Raw genomic sequence first — 15,299 nt, 5'->3', positions numbered from 1 at the left:
GGCCTGTTTTTCCGAGGCTCAGGCTCCTCTGGGCCCATCCTGGCCCTGTGGGTGCAGCTGGTCCCGGCTCTGCTGTGAGCGGCTGTGGCCTCCCCTCTTTCTGAAGCTGTGGGTGATCCAGGGGCTGCAATCCCTTTGCTCCAACAGCCCTGTTACAGGAACGAGCCGAGCACGAGGGACGTCCTGGGTTTCAGGAGACAGCACAGAAACCAAAGACCCTCGCTGAGATCAATAAACATTATTTAAAAGTAAATAAATAACAAAAATAGGTTTTTTCTAAAAGAGAAGAAACTGAGTATACGGTTAAGAATCTTTTCACGGAAAAGTCTGGCTCCACGGTAAACTGCAGCCAGCTCTGCGGCGAGGGCACCCAGGGCCAGTGGCTATGAGAGAACCCGGCCCGTGTCCCTCACAACAGACAGGAAGTTCTGAGCTAATTAATCCTTAACTTGGACGGTGTTAGCAAACTGTATGCAGCAACACAGGAACAGGATAGCGTATCATGACCAGATGGGGCTCCCCCCAGGAACGGAAGGTTGGCTTACCATTAGAAAATCAATGTAATTCAACACATGAACGAACTAAAAAGGAGAAACCATATGATCACCGCAACAGACTTTTAAAAATCTTTTTATTGATTTCAAAGAGGAAGGGAGAGGGAATGAAAGAAACATCAGTGGTGAGAGAGAATCATTGATCTTCTGCCTCTTGCACGCCCCCTACTGGGGATCAAGCCCACAACCCAGGCATGTGCCCTTGACCGGAATCAAACCCGGGCCCTTTAGTCCTCAGGCTGAGGCTCTATCCACTGAGCAAACCAGCTAGAGCCCTCAATGGATGTTTTTAAAAAGTATTTGAGAGTCAACATCTGTTCCTGATTAAAAACAAAACACACAAAAGCCCTCTCAGCCACGTAGGAGGGGAGGGACCCTCCTCAGCTGAGGAAGGTGAGGATCCCCTGTGGCCTCAGACAGAGGCATGGGCGGGGCTTCAAGAACCTCCCGAACAGCCCTGGCTGGTGTGATCAGTGGTTAGAGCATCGTCCTTGCCCTGAAGCGTCCCAGGTCCTGGGTTTGATTCCCGGTCAAAGGCATGTACTGGGTTGCAAGTTTGATCTCCAGCCCTGTTGGGAAGGGAAGGAGACAACCAATCTTGTGTCTCTCTCAGATCAATGTTTCTCCCTCTCTCTCTCTCTCTCCCCTCCCTCCCTTCCACTCTCTCTAAAACCAATGGAAAAAACATCCTTGGGTGAGGATTAACAAAAAACAAACAAAAAGAAACTGCTGCACAGAAAGATAAAAGAATGGCATTGTTCATTTCAGGAACTTTATGGGGAAAAAAAACCTTAAACACCAGGCTTTCAACAGATCCCACAAAGACCCCTCAGAACCTTTGCCTTCCTGTGCCCACCAATCCTAAACCACCACCGGGACCCGTGCCCAGTCCTGACCAAGCCTGCCCCTCACTGAACACCACAACCTGGCCCGGCCCAGCCTCTGCGGACTCAGTCCTCGTGCACTCGGCAGCCTCTTGACCCCAGGTTTCTCCGGTGGCGTCTCAGGGAGCCCCGCTCCACATTGCTGAGAAGCCCTGAGTGAAAGCGTCGCCCTCTGATGGTAAAGGATTTGTGGTGAATGGACAGAGGACGCTGGGAGGTTCAGGCTGAAGCAGAGCCTCAGGGGCCGGACCACTGCGTCCACGGGTCTTCGGAAGCAGCCCAGGAGGTGGACACGGCTCCGCTCCGAGACCCAGAAAGTCATTCTGCGATGCTTGGCAGGCGCAGGAAGCGCCTAAGGAGACAGCAGAGCGAGAGCCGGAACGCAGACGGGATGGGTCCCAGGTCGGGGCCCAGGTTCCTCCTGCTCACGCGAGCTTCACATTCCCAGGCGTGACTTCGTTCTCAAGCGTTTTTATCGTCACCGTCAGCCACATCATCCTGAAAACCTGCTGCCATCAGTGACCAGCTCATCCCGGTCGGCCACGCCCAAGTTCCTGGTGGACGGAAGCATGGTGTCATTCTGAGGCCAGACCTGGAGACGGATCCTGCCAGAGGCCTGAGGGGCATCCTGGAACCTAACCTCCCGCTTCCAAGGAGAGAAACCCAGCAGACGCTGAACTCCAGCTGAGAAGTCACACCCACTGTCCCTCCTGACCTGATCCCTTTGCGTGGGGAACACTGGTGCTCTGTGGCTGCTGAAAACTCTGGACATTCCAGCTGGGGACAATGTCCTGAGACGGCATCAAGAGGGGAAGAGAACCCCCAGGACTCGGCCGGATGGGCATCCCAGAGCCAAGGAGCCCGGGGCGGGGGATGTGGGCATGGGCAGGTGCCAGCTGTCCTGTGCCCCCATGGTCTAGCACACCTGCCGCTCCTGGCGCTGACCGGCACCCACCTCTCACCCAGACGACCTCAGGGATGCTGATGGAAACAGGGTGTCATTCTAAGACCGGATCGGGAGACACATCGAGGCCTGCCAGAGGCCTGAGGGGCATCCCTTTCATGAGCACATGTGACTCACTGAGAGGCTGTCACTCTGCAAGACATGCTCAGTGGTGGTGTGCTGCTTTTTGTCGAGGGTGGCTCAGAGGCAGAGCCTGAGACCACACACGTGGAAATTCCACCCACTTTGGTGTCCTGTTGGGACAAAGCCAGCCCAGGGCTGTGGGGTGTCCCAATACCCCTGTCACCTCGACCCATGGTCTTGGGCCTGATTGGGGCGCACTCCCAGCCCCCTCCCTACCAGGAGTCCATGGGGTGGAGCTTGGGCGGAAGAGGAACCAGTCCAACCAGCTTTGCTAGCTCAGAGGAACCCAGGTCACCGTCTGCTCATAGTCCTGTGGGCTGCGGAGAGACCTGCAGAGCCTGTGGAACAGTCGTGCCCGGTGGTGGCCAAGCCACAGGTCTGTTCAATCACCGGCCCAGACACTGCTCTCCAAGTGGCCCTTGAGGAAAACTGGCTCCGCCCAGGGACGCAGAGAGCAGCGCCTCTCTTAGGATGACATCCCGGGGCACACCCAGTGACCCTGCCTGCCTGCTTGCTCTGGGGGCCAACCCCACCGCCAGGGAAGGTATAACCAGGCTGGACACGAAAAGGGCAGTGGTCAGTCTCACTGTCTTTTCTCCCAGAAGCTCCTCGGCACCCCCCTTCCCCCCGGGACGCTCTGCATGCCCAAGGGAGGTTGACCAGGCACCGTGATATCCTGTTTAATCCTGACCCCAGAGAGGTTCCACATCACCCCGAGTGGCAGCGCTGCACCAGAGCCCGAGGACAAAGATTCCGACTTGGGCTTCACATCAGGAGCCCCACGTGGAGTAAACGTCCCTGCCCAGCTTGGCCGGGACCCGCGGGGCCTCGCAGCCAAGCGTCCGAAAGGTCTGGGCTGGGAAGCCTCGGTTTTTGCAGGCGCCACTCGGAGACAGTGAGCGTCACCAAGGCGCTCAGCAGCGAAATGGGTTAGTCCGCGTGCTTTCCCAGCCACTCAGACAACGGCCTCCGCACATCGGCCACATGGCCCTGTGCTTAGCGAGCCACACCTGCTGTCACTTTCTCTAGTGGAGCCGAGGGGCGGCCGGCGCCAGCGTCGCTTCGACCGCAGGAGGGAGCCTTCTATCCGCGCCCAAAACTGGGTCATATCTGCTGTCTGCACTTCGCAGCCCGCTGCTGTCCTGCCGCCGGGCTCCCCGGTCTCCTAGCAACGCCAAAGACCGCCCGCACTCGAGGAATCCTGGGCAGTGTAGTTCTCCTCTCCACCTCCTTCCTCCCTAGCCCAGTACAGGGCTTGGAGGCCAGGACCGCTGCGCCTTAGACTACACTTCCCAGGTCGCTCCGCGCGCGCCTCGCGAGAATCCTGTACCGGAAGCCACCTGGCGAGAGTGGGCTCTTGCGAAGACCGCCGGGAAGTGTAGTTTGGGGCTGGTAGTCTCGCGCCCTGGCACCCGGGCTGTGGCAGCGGAGAGACTACATGTCCCAAGGTGCTCGGCGCGACCACCTGGAGGGCGGGGGGTACGAAAGAGGAACCCAAGGGGCGCCGGGGTGAGTGAAGGGCTGGGGGTGGGCGGGCGGCGAGGCCGTGGGGCAGGCCGGGGGCGGGGGCCCGGGCGGCCTGGAGGCGCAGCCGCGCGGGCGGGGCAGTCTCGGGGCGGGGCGGGGGTCGGGAACCGGACAAAGGGCCCGAGGGAGCCCCCGTAGCCAGACTTGGGACCCCGTCCCGAGCCCCCCGGGCCTCGCACGGCGCCCGCTGCGCCGGACCGTCCGGGATCTGCGGCCTCTTCCCCGGGGTTTCCGCGTTCATCACCCCACAGCCCGGGCTTGGCCGAAACGTAGGTTTCGCCGTCGGTCGCAGCTGAGCGTCGTCGCCTGAGAACGGAGTAGATGTTTTAGCTCCGACGTGATGGAGACCAGGTGGTCCGGGTACGATTTTCACAACATTTCAGGCAACAGCGTCTGGTAAATGCAATTTCTGCCCGAAGCCGTTTGTGACCGAACTTATAGCCGCCTTGTCCCCTCGAATTCGCTTTTGTTCCGCGTGGTTCTCGGTGTCGCCGCCGCCGGAGACGGCAGCTTGGCCTGTCCTTGGGGTGTCACCGCGTCGGCGCGGGTCCAGCGGGGTCCCCCCGGCCTCGCTGTGTTCAGAGGCCGTAGGAGGAGACAGAGCCGGGATTGCGCAGAAAGCCCTTTTCCTGGCGGGCGCACACCCCCTCCGTCCCCCCCTCGCCCCCCTCCCGAAAGCAGAGCGAAGGGCTGTCTGGGCAGGTGGTCCCGAGTGGCTGGTCCACAGCCGCATCCCTAGGGCCCGCCGCTCCCGACAACGCCTTGCTCGGGGCCATTTAAGGACACGTGGTCTCCGCGGCTCGGATGCCTTTGATGGTTGTTCCGCGCGCAGAGCCCTGGCCGGTGGACACCAGAGCGCTGGGCAGCCAGGCTCTGCCTGTCACAGACCAAAACTTCAAAGAACTGTACTGCCCTGGCCGGTTTGGCTCAGCGGATAGACAGAGCCTCAGCCTTCGGACTGAAAGGTCCGGGTTCGATTTTCAGTCGGGCACCTGCTGCCTCCTGCACCACCCCTACTGGGCATCGATCTCTCTCTTCCTCCCTGAAATCAATAAAAAGTATATTTTAAAAACACTTACTGATTGGTTTTAGAGAGAGAGAGAGAGGAAAGGAAAGAGAAACATCCATTTGCTCCGCTTACTTAAGTATTCATTGGTTGCCTCTTGTATGTTCCCTGACCTGGGATCGAACCCGCAACCTTGGTGTATGGGATGACACTCTGACCAACCGAGCTCCCCGGCCCGGCCCCGAACCTTTTCCCTTACGTCCAGTCACGCGTTTGACAGCACTGTGTTCTCTCTCAGCAAGTCACAGGGTTTTAGATGGAGAAGCACGCGTTAGTGTTGCTTTGCGAGTGGCTCTTCACACTGGCTCCCTTTGCTGGCTTAGCCGTCCAGCCGAACCCACACGGACGGGTGACGTCCAGCAGTGGGAGAGAGGCAGGTCAGCGCACCTGAAACAGGCGCTGGAGCACGCGTCCCCCACGCCCCCTTCAGCCGCAGCTTCCGGAAGGCGGGGGGCGCAGGTGGGGTCCCCCTGCTCCGGGTGGACGCCCAGCAAAGCCTTCCTGTTCGGGAGCCTGTGCGCACGGTCGTCCTGCCAGGACCCAGCCCCTGACCGACTGGCCAAACCATCCCACTCGGTTACCCTTCCTGACGCGTTCAGAATCGCCATGACCCGAAGACGGTTCTGTATCGAAACCGGTTTTCCTAAGGAAAATGGGAATTTGAAAGACTAGTCCAATTTAAATTCTCACCAAGTTTCTCTTGACCTTGTAGACATCCTTTTACCAAGTTATTTGGCTTTTGGGTCCAAAATAGAAAATGGCTTGCACTTATTCCGTGGTTTGGAGGTGTGGTTCCCATGCAGTGGCCGGCACAGGCCAGTTGGACCAGTTGTGGCCAATGCGTCTGGCTGTGGAACTGTTCGCTGATGGTGCCAGGAAACATCCCGTGGCCCCGGGGTCTCCTGTGTGGCTGAACGTTAGTGCCCCGGAGTCCCTAAGGCGAAGCCCTGGCCCTGGGGGAGGGGGGAGGCGGGGCCTTCGGGAGGCGGTTAGGGAGACTGGAGGGTGTGCCTGGCGGATCCAGGCGCTGGTCGAGGGGAGACCCCAGTCCTGGCTCACCCACCCAGGAGAGGCGCAGGCACACAGCGCGGGGACCCGCCTGCGGGTCAGGAAGGGGCCCCACAGCCTCCTCTCCAGGCGCTGGCCCTGGGCCTCCTGCCCGATGGTGAGAATCAGCTGGTGTGGCTGACTGGCCGGAGCTGACGGGAACCTCAGGGCGAATCCCTGTCTGAGCACCCACCCTGACCTGGACCGGTTTCGGCAGCCGCCTTAGTTTGCCTGTGAGAAACCTCGTTTTAACGGAGCCCATTGCGCTGCCCTCTGTCGGCTCAGGTTCCTGCTCCGTTTCCCTGTCACACGCTCCGTCTCCGTTCCCCTGTCACACTCCCCGTTCCCCTGTCACACGCTCCGTTTCCCTGTCACACTCCCCGTTCCCCTGTCACACGCCCCGTTCCCCTGTCACACTCCCCGTTCCCCTGTCACACTCCCCGTTTCCCTGTCACACGCTCCGTTCCCCTGTCACACGCTCCGTTCCCCTGTCACACGCTCCGTTCCCCTGTCACACGCTCCGTCTCCGTTCCCCTGTCACACGCCCCGTTTCCCTGTCACACGCCCCGTTCCCCTGTCACACTCCCCGTTCCCCTGTCACACGCTCCGTTTCCCTGTCACACGCTCCGTTCCCCTGTCACACGCTCCGTCTCCGTTCCCCTGCCACACTCCCCGTTTCCCTGTCACATGCTCCGTTCCCCTGTCACACGCCCCCGTTTCCCTGTTACACGCCCCCATTTCCCTGTTACACGCTCCATTTCCCTGTCACACGCTCTGTTCCCCTGTCACACGCTCCGTTCCCCTGTCACACGCTCCGTTTCCCTGTTACACGCTTGGTTTCCCTGTCACACGCTCTGTCTCTGTTGCCCTGTCACACGCCCCGTTCCCCTGTCACACGCCCCGTTCCCCTGTCACACGCCCCGTTCCCCTGTCACACGCTCCGTCTCCGTTCCCCTGCCACACTCCCCGTTTCCCTGTCACATGCTCCGTTCCCCTGTCACACGCCCCTGTTTCCCTGTTACACGCCCCCATTTCCCTGTTACACGCTCCATTTCCCTGTCACACGCTCCGTTCCCCTGTCACACGCCCCCGTTTCCCTGTCACACGCTCCATTTCCCTGTCACACGCTCCGTTCCCCTGTCACACGCCCCCGTTTCCCTGTTACACGCTCCATTTCTCTGTCACACGCTCCGTTCCCCTGTTACATGCTTCGTTTCCCTGTCACACGCTCCGTCTCCGTTCCCCTGTCACACGCTCCGTTTCTCTGTCACACGCTCCGTTTCCCTGTCACACGCTCCGTTCCCCTGTTACACGCTCCGTTTCCCTGTCACACGCCCCGTTCCCCTGTCACACGCTCCGTTCCCCTGTCACGCGCCCCGTTCCCCTGTCACATGCTCCATTCCCCTGTTACACGCTCCGTTTCCCTGTTACACGCTCCATTTCCCTGTCACACGCCCCGTTCCCCTGTCACGCGCTCCGTTTCCCTGTCACACGCTCGGTTTCCCTGTCACACGCCCCGTTCCCCTGTCACGCGCCCCGTTCCCCTGTCACGCGCCCCGTTTCCCTGTCACGCGCCCCGTTCCCCTGTCACACGCTCCGTTCCCCTGTCACGCTCCCGTTCCCGTCACACTCTCCGTTCCCCTGTCACGCGCTCCGTTTCCCTGTCACGCGCTCCGTTCCCCTGTCACACGCTCCCGTTCCCCTGTCACACGCTCCCGTTCCCGTCACACTCTCGGTTTCCCTGTCACACGCTCCGTTCCCCTGTCACACGCTCCCGTTCCCGTCACACTCTCCGTTCCCCTGTCACGCGCTCCGTTTCCCTGTCACGCGCCCCGTTTCCCTGTCACGCGCTCCGTTCCCCTGTCACACGCTCCCGTTCCCGTCACACTCTCCGTTCCCCTGTCACGCGCCCCGTTTCCCTGTCACGTGCCCCGTTCCCCTGTGCGGACATGAGGGCAGCGAGCGGGTTACTTGCACTTCCTGTGCTCACGCCCTGAGCACCTCCGTCGCTGTTTCTGCCGAGTGCACGGTGTTCCTAGAGGCGACTTTCCTGCGAGAAAACACTCGCCTGCCGTGTGCCAGGCAGATGGCTGTTGGGGTCCCCCTGGAAGTTGGCAGGAGTTTGCTAAAGCTTGTCTGCCTCACGCCGGGTCGTGTGGGCTGGCTGCATGAGGGACACCACAGCTCGGCTCTGAGTCCCCCCACAGTGAGGTCGGGTGTGAGTGTGGGGAGCTTTGCTGGAGCCTGGGCCTGGGTCCTGACCAAGGGTCCCTGACCAGCCTGTGTCTGCCCCAGAGGCACCCTCCCACCCAGCAGGTTCGCGTCGGGTGGAGAGGCTCAAGACAGGGATTCGGGTTTTACCAGGACCAACGAGGTGATGGACGGCCAAGCCCTGCCTGAACTCATGTGCAGGGACGGCTCATCACCCTTTCTGCCCAGCCCTTCTCCCTCGGGAAGCTGTGGGGGAGGGAGCCGTCCGAGCCCAGTCCAGGGGGACCCGGAGCACCGGAGGCCGAGGCCCTGGCCTGGTTTGGCTGCGCCGTGACCCGTGACCGGCCGTGGGCCTCACCCGGCACCTTGATTTGCAGGCCTCAGACCTGGCCGTGAGCCTCCTGGCTGCTCAGCAAACCTGACCGCAGAGCGCCAGGCTGCAAGGAGCTGGATGTCTGCAGCTCGCATTCTGCGGGGCCAGGCCAGGTCCCCCGCCCCCGCCCGGCAGCCCAGCGCCCCTCTCTGCTGCGGACCCTGCGCTCTGGGACATGGCGCTCCAGCGCGCCATCCTCCTGGCCGGCCTCCTGGTGGAAGTTGCCAGCAAGTCCTCGGACAGCGCGGTGAGTGCCCTGCCTTGTGGCCTGGTGCCAGGAAGTGAGGTTGGAGCCTGCGGCCCAGCCCCTCCTGGAGGCGAGCCCTTCCCACGGGGGCTCTGGCCCTTCCGCCTCGAGGCCCTGCACGCGCCCTTGGCCGCGGGGTCTGGGAACTGACTGGCCGTCCCCTCCAGGGCCAGCAGTCCAAGTGCTGTGTGGACATGGTGGACGCCAACACCACCTGCCCCGGCGCAAGCCTGTGTGGCCCAGGTGAGCATCTGGCCTGAGCCGCTGCGGCTCTCACCACGGCTGTGAGGGCAGCGGGCGCGCAGGCCTTGGGGAGGTCGGAGGGCACGGGACGGGAGGGGTGGCCCCATGCAAACCTCCTTCCTGGCCTGGCCACCTCCTCCTGGCTGGTGGGCAGGGCCCATGGGGAGACTGGTGCTGAGCAGTGGGAGGTGTGGGGAGGCGAGAGGCCGGCTCTGCTCCCAGGGGGGCCTGGCTGGGCCTGAGAGCGGTTGAGTGAGGGAGGCCAACGGAGAGGCACCCGACGCCCGCGTGCTGGTGAGCTCGGCACGGAGCCTCGCGAGGAAGTGGAGGGGCACCTGCTGTGTTTTTACGTCTTGAGCGAAAAGTCACTTACGTCCAAGAGGCATGTTTGGGCGACGCAGTCTGGCTTTCTTCCGTCCATTGGACGTTGTACCTTCAGGCGTTCACATACTCACGCCGAGTTGGTAGCTGTAGACACGAGCAGACAGTAGCCGACCCGGCTCCCCGCGCCCCGTCCTACGCGCAGGAGCCGCCTCGGTCAGCGCACAGGGTCTCCGTGTCGGGGGCAGTGTGGCGGGTGGGCTCCCCCCAGTGAGGCTCTGCAGGGGGGCAGCGGGGGGGCGGGAGGCACTGCTGTGGAGACAGAACAAGGAGGCCGATGGTTGGAGCCAGTGCGAGCCCAGCCTCGTGTCCAGAGAGCAGGCAGCTGAGAGAAGGCCCAGAGGCTGCGCTCCCAGCCCCTTGGATGGAGGGGTCGGAGCCGCCATCGATGAGCCTCCTGGCAGCTGCTGGATGTCTGAGGGCGCTGGGGCTGTGGCCTTTCTGAGCGGCTCGCCGGCAGCAGGCGGGAAGGCTGTCCACGCGTGACTGTCCAGGACTTCAGGGCGTCCGGCTCCGTTCCCGGGGCTCCGGCCAGGGCAGTTGTACTTCTTAGCGATCCCTCGTCAGGTGGGAGAGAGTTGGAAACGTCCGCGTGGAGGCTGTAGGCAGGTACGGGTGGACGAGGAGAGTCCGATGAGTCCAGTTCCAGGCACACACACCTCAGCCACGAGCAGGCGGAGCCGCAGCCACACTGCGCCAGCTCCTCCTGAGGCACCACTGTCTGCATCGCCCCTGCTCCAGAGGTGACGAGGCTCGCTCGCCGCTCACTCGCCGGCTGGCTGCTCACGTGCGCTCAGCGAGAGTTGCGATGCCACGGGAGCGTCTTCTAGTCCGTGTGGCGGGACCTTTTCACAGAGCATCTCCGTTGGACTTTTAAAGCCGAGGACTCGCCATCGACTGCGCCGGCGGTGCCTGTAGATCTGGGTGAATCCTCTGTCCTCAGGTCCCGATCTCTGGAGGGGCCTGACCCCACGGGACTGGCCACCCCTCCCACCCAGCGAGGCAGGGCCAGGTGGTGTTCAGAGGGCCTGTTGGCTCCTGAGTCGGCCTCGCTCCTTCAGTGTGTGGTCGCGGTCCTGGCTCCCTCGGGGCTGTCCCTGCACCCATCGCACAGCGGGGCCTCTTGGGAGCATCGTGGTGGCGCCAGACCCCTCCCGAGCCTCCTGCAGCCGACCCTAGAGTGAATACCGTGGCCTCCCCACGGCCCTCCCCCCGAAATGCCAGAGGAAGGAACAGAGCTCACCATTTTCACAAGAACCTGGCCCGGCACGGTGCATGGGAGCTGGCGCTGGTCACGGCTGCACCCACGTCCACGTCCCTGTTGGGGCCCTGCCCTCGCTGGGAGCCAGAGCAGCAAGGCCTCCCTCTCACTGACCCGTCTGTAGATGAGATGTCTGGGAAGGTCATTGAGAGGGGCCTAGCCGATGGCTTATCCCGGCTCGGCCGTGGCCAGCACTGCACTCGGGGGCGGTGGAGCATGTGTTTGCTCAGCCTCCGTGCTAAGTGCTTAGGATGTGAAGAAATAATCAGGGTGAAGGACACAATCCCTGCCCTTAAGGGTGCAGCTGGCAAGACGGGCTGTCCACCGGCCACTGGCTGGGCAGAGCTGGCTGCTGGACTATGTGGGACCCGACGGAGGGGCAGGGGCAGGGGCAGTGGAGGCCACACCTGGCTGAGAGGAGTGCAGCCGTCCAGGCCCTGGTGGGGTGGCCTGAGCCTGGCGGTCAGGGCTGTGCTGGCAGAGGCCCGTCCAGAGGGAGGCCACACAGCACCACCTGCTTTAGACCCGTCCCGGCCTCTGCTGCCACCCCGACGTCCAGATGGGTAACGGACTGGCAGACGCCAGCAGGCGTGAGCTGCCATGGTTTCGCCCGGCCGGGCCATCCTCACTGCCTCTGTCGCACAGGCTGCTTCAGGCGCTGGAATGCGGACGGGAGCGCCAGCTGCGTGCGGTGCAGGAACGGGACCCACAGCAGCTCCGAGTGCAGAGGCCGTAGGTCGCCCGTTCCCGCCCCCTCCCCTACGCCCACCTGGCCCGCTCTCCCCGAGGCCTCAGCTCACCCTGACCCCTCTCCCCATCCCTCCCGCCCGACAGCTGTGGCCTGAGAGCTGTCTGCCTCCCCGGTCACACCCGCGACCCCTGTGGGCTGTGCCTGGCTCCAGGGGGTCCTCCCGGGTCCCCCCGCGGGGCCCGCGCTGACAGGTGTGCTTCCACAGTGGCTGGCCAGGGCACGCAGTCCCCCGCCAACAGGAGCACAGGGACGCCTGGGCGGCCCAGTCCCGGTGAGTGCGCTGGCTCCCAGGCTCGAGCAGGGCCTCCCCACAGGGCGTGGGGAGGGGGCATCGTCGGACCCAGTCCCAGTGCCGACCCGACCATGGTGCTGGCCAAGCAGGGCCATGTCCACGTCAGGGCCAGGGCCAGACCACCCCAGCCCTGGGCTCTGTGCATGGAGAGCAGGCCCACTGGGGCTGCGGGCACGGCCAGGGCCTCCCGTGCACCCTGACGGTCCCAGCAGGGGGAGCCCTGAGAGCCACGTGTCCACCCTCTGCCTCTCGCCCAGCCCGCCAGGTCCCTTGTCCGTGTGTGTTCTCGGAGGGCGGAGGACACCCAGGTCCCGCGCTGTCCCCTGGCTCTGCTAAGACGTGGGGCTCGGAGGGTGCAGACACTGCACCCAGACAAGGGCCCCTCAGCTCCGGGGCCCCGGGGCGGGCACAGGACCCCCCTCTTACCTGATGCCCGCTGGGCCACTGCAGTCAGGCAGGGACAGGAGGGCCATGGGCCCTGGACTGAGGGCGAGGCTTCCCTGAGCGTCTCAGGACCAGAAGGAAGTGGTGTGCCCTGCCCTGGCCTCGAGGCTGGTGGCCCGGGCAGCCCACTTAGGTGCCCCCCTCCCCCAGGCCTCCCTGTGGCCCCTCCCCCAGGCCCTGCCTGTGGCGCCCCCCCAGGCCCAGGTGTGGAAGGAAGGGCTGAGGGGGGCCTTGCCTGCAGGGGGCCCTCGAGTGGCAGCCTCTCTCTTCCTGGGGACCTTCCTCGTCAGCTCGGGCCTCATCCTCGCTGTGGCCGGTTTCTTCTACCTCAAGCGCAGCAGTAAACTGCCCCGGCTCTGCTACGGGAGGAACAGAGGTACATCCCCGTGTTACCCCCACACACACCCCCGACCCCCCACCCCGCTCCACCACCCCGCTCTATGCAGGATAGAGCGCGTGTGGCTGCTGAAGGTGGGAAGGTGGGGCTCTCCTGGGGCCACCACCCCCAAGTGCAGGTGGGAAATGTGGCCTTAATGCCAGGTGAGGGCACGGCTGACAGATGTGGGGGAACCTCTGCAGGGTCCACAGCCCCTGGGGGAGGGGGCACAGGCTGAGGGACCCCCCCAGGCTGAGGTGGCTGCGTGGCCCCCAGGTGATACCTGTGCTCTTCCCACAGCCCCCGCCCTGCAGCCCAGCGAAGCCGTAAGTCACCTGGGTGGGCCGAGTGCCCTCCCGTCTGTGCCTGTGTCTGTCCCCGTGTCTGTCCCGTGTCTGTCCCTCAGTGCGGCACCCCCAGTCTCACTGTCCTCTCCTTTCAAGGCCGCGATGATCCCCCCGCCACAGTCCTCAGGTACGTCAGCTCTCACTGTCCTTTGCCCGCTGTGGATCAGCTGCCTCAGGGCCACAGCAGGGAGGCCGGGGGACTTGACTCATTGGCCTCAGGCCCCACAGCCTCCACCCCTGGCAGCTCTGGACAGCCAGGTCTCCCTTATCAGCCAGGGCTTCCGTGCCCTTCCCCTTCGGTTTCTGAGAGGTGGAGTCTGGGAGGAGAGGGAGGAGACGGGGGGGGGGGGGCGCGGGGGGGAGAAGGGGAAGGGGAGGAAGAGGAGGGGGAGGGGAGGAGGGGAGAAGGAGGAACCCCGCATGGGGCCTGGGGTCACCCCGCCTCCCTGGGTTGGCCCTTCGCCAAGTCCCTGCTCTGCCCCTGAGGCCTGGGGCTTTCACTGCTGGGTCAGGCGTGTCCTGCCTCTGCCGGCCCCGGGGGTGCCAGTGGGGTCTGCTCCACACCCCACCCGCCCCAGGCCCCATGCTGACCCACCTGTCTCCACATTTCAGTGCGGAAGCCGCGCTACGTCAGGCGGGAGCGGCCCTCGGACAGGGACGCGGGCCCCACTGCCGTCTCCTTGGTGGAGGCCCGGGTCAGCAACGTCTGACAGGCTCACTTCACTCTGCACCCCGACCGCCATGGAGGGGCCGCCCCAGGACAGGCTGTGCCCGTGAGGCCTCGACAGGCCTGGACTCGCCTGGCTCAGCTCTCAGCCCCAGCGGCAGGCGCGGCGTGGCCTCCAGCCAGCTTCCTGCGCTGCTGTGTCCTGCCCATGGCCGCTCAGCGTCACTGACCACAGCAGGCGTCCCCGAGACTGGCTGAGCGCCGGGATGGGAAGGTCTGGGCCTCAGGAGAGACGGAGGGACTGCCAGGCTGCTCCCTGCTGCAGTGCCGGCCAGACGCTCTGCCCTCGGAGCCCAGTGGTCAGCACCTTCGAAGGCAGTGAGGCCGGGGCCATTGGGTGTTCCAGCCGGTGTCGGATGGGGTGGGGACAGGGACGTGGACCGGTCCCGAGGCCGCAGCACCTACAGGCCTGTCCTGGGCCGACCCCCAGCCCACGACCCCTGGGTTCCAGGAACTGCAGGTGTTTCCTGGTTTCCTGCCAACTTGGGTCTCTTTTTAAGCAGAAACTCATTTGTAGGAAAGTCTGCTCCCCACCCGGGGCCCACGCCTTCGGGCTCCATCCCCAGGACACACGTGCCCGCAGTGCTGGACTCAGGGCCCGGCCCCAGGGATGTGTCCTTCGCCTGGACGCTGCGTGGGCATCTGGTCTCGTGACCGGCGGAGGAAAGCGGCTGCTGTGGAGAAAGGAGTGTCGTGGCCACTTCCCACGCTGGGCTCGGCGCCGGCCGCAGCCCCCCGTTTCTTCTTCAGTGTCTGTTCCCCTCTGAGGGGCCCGAGGAGGGCCTGCGTGGTCGGCCTCCCGAGCCCTCGGTGTGGTGATGCCCGTCCAGTGTCTAGATTCGAGCTTGTCTTCCCACCCAGCAGCCGAGAGCAGGGAGCCAGCGTAGACCTGGCCCAATAAACGTCCTGTCCTCACCGCAGGCCCCTCTGTCCTGCACAGGCTGAGGCCCGTCCAGCTGCTGCCCCTCGCGGGGATGGAGGGGGAGGGGGAGAGCCCTCCACAAGGACCAGGGCCCCTGCCCAAAAGCCTGCGCCCTGGCCGGCGGACGAGTTCCCGCACAGCCCCACCATCGGGCGTTTCTCCTGGGCGAAGGGGCCTGCTCCCAGCTCCGCAGGCAGGCAGGACGCCCAGTGCCCCCGTCGGCTGCGATGGGCACGCGTGAGGCTGCTGCTTAGAGGGCTTTTCTGTAGCAGGAGCAGCTGGTGGGCAACGTGGAAACCAGGGGTGACCAGGGGCCCCTGCACAGGACACCCATGGGCCCAAGAGGCAGTGCCAGCTGGAGGGGCTGGTGAGCAGGGGACATTGACGGTGTGTAGCAGGTGGCTAGCCACAGAGGGTCAGGGCTTCACCCCAGAGCTGGCCCGGCCCATGTCCACTGTTGCCTGGAGGGCGGACACCTGCTCACCTGTGCCCGGGACACCCCATCTGAGGTTTATGGCTCTTGGGGGGACGTCTGCTGGGCTGGGGAGGCCGAGGGGTG

General features: G+C 64.0%; 1 protein-coding gene across 6 annotated transcripts; it reads left to right on the top strand.

Moving 5' to 3' along the window:
* The first annotated feature begins 3,899 nt into the window (after window positions 1-3,899).
* C9H1orf159 (chromosome 9 C1orf159 homolog) lies at window positions 3,900-14,738 on the top strand. 6 transcript variants are annotated; one of them, XM_054721145.1, is made up of 9 exons: window positions 4,077-4,412; window positions 8,754-8,996; window positions 9,164-9,239; window positions 11,527-11,613; window positions 11,838-11,903; window positions 12,659-12,744; window positions 13,045-13,070; window positions 13,188-13,218; window positions 13,704-13,880. In XM_054721145.1, exons 2-9 carry the CDS (start codon window positions 8,828-8,830, stop codon window positions 13,799-13,801), a joined length of 639 nt encoding a protein of 212 aa, XP_054577120.1. In that variant the 5' UTR covers window positions 4,077-4,412; window positions 8,754-8,827; the 3' UTR covers window positions 13,802-13,880. The 6 variants fall into 6 exon arrangements, with proteins under 6 accessions (XP_054577117.1, XP_054577120.1, XP_054577116.1 ...); XM_054721142.1 differs by lacking the exons at window positions 4,077-4,412; window positions 13,188-13,218 and adding an exon at window positions 3,900-4,034 and having other exon boundaries at window positions 13,704-14,738; XM_054721141.1 differs by lacking the exon at window positions 13,188-13,218 and having other exon boundaries at window positions 13,704-14,738.
* Window positions 14,739-15,299: the final 561 nt, after the last annotated feature.

The sequence above is a fragment of the Eptesicus fuscus genome, chromosome 9 (genome assembly GCF_027574615.1).
Source record: "Eptesicus fuscus isolate TK198812 chromosome 9, DD_ASM_mEF_20220401, whole genome shotgun sequence".
In the NCBI taxonomy this organism is placed as follows: Eukaryota; Metazoa; Chordata; class Mammalia; order Chiroptera; family Vespertilionidae; genus Eptesicus; species Eptesicus fuscus.
This window is presented reverse-complemented; position numbering and strand designations above follow the sequence as displayed.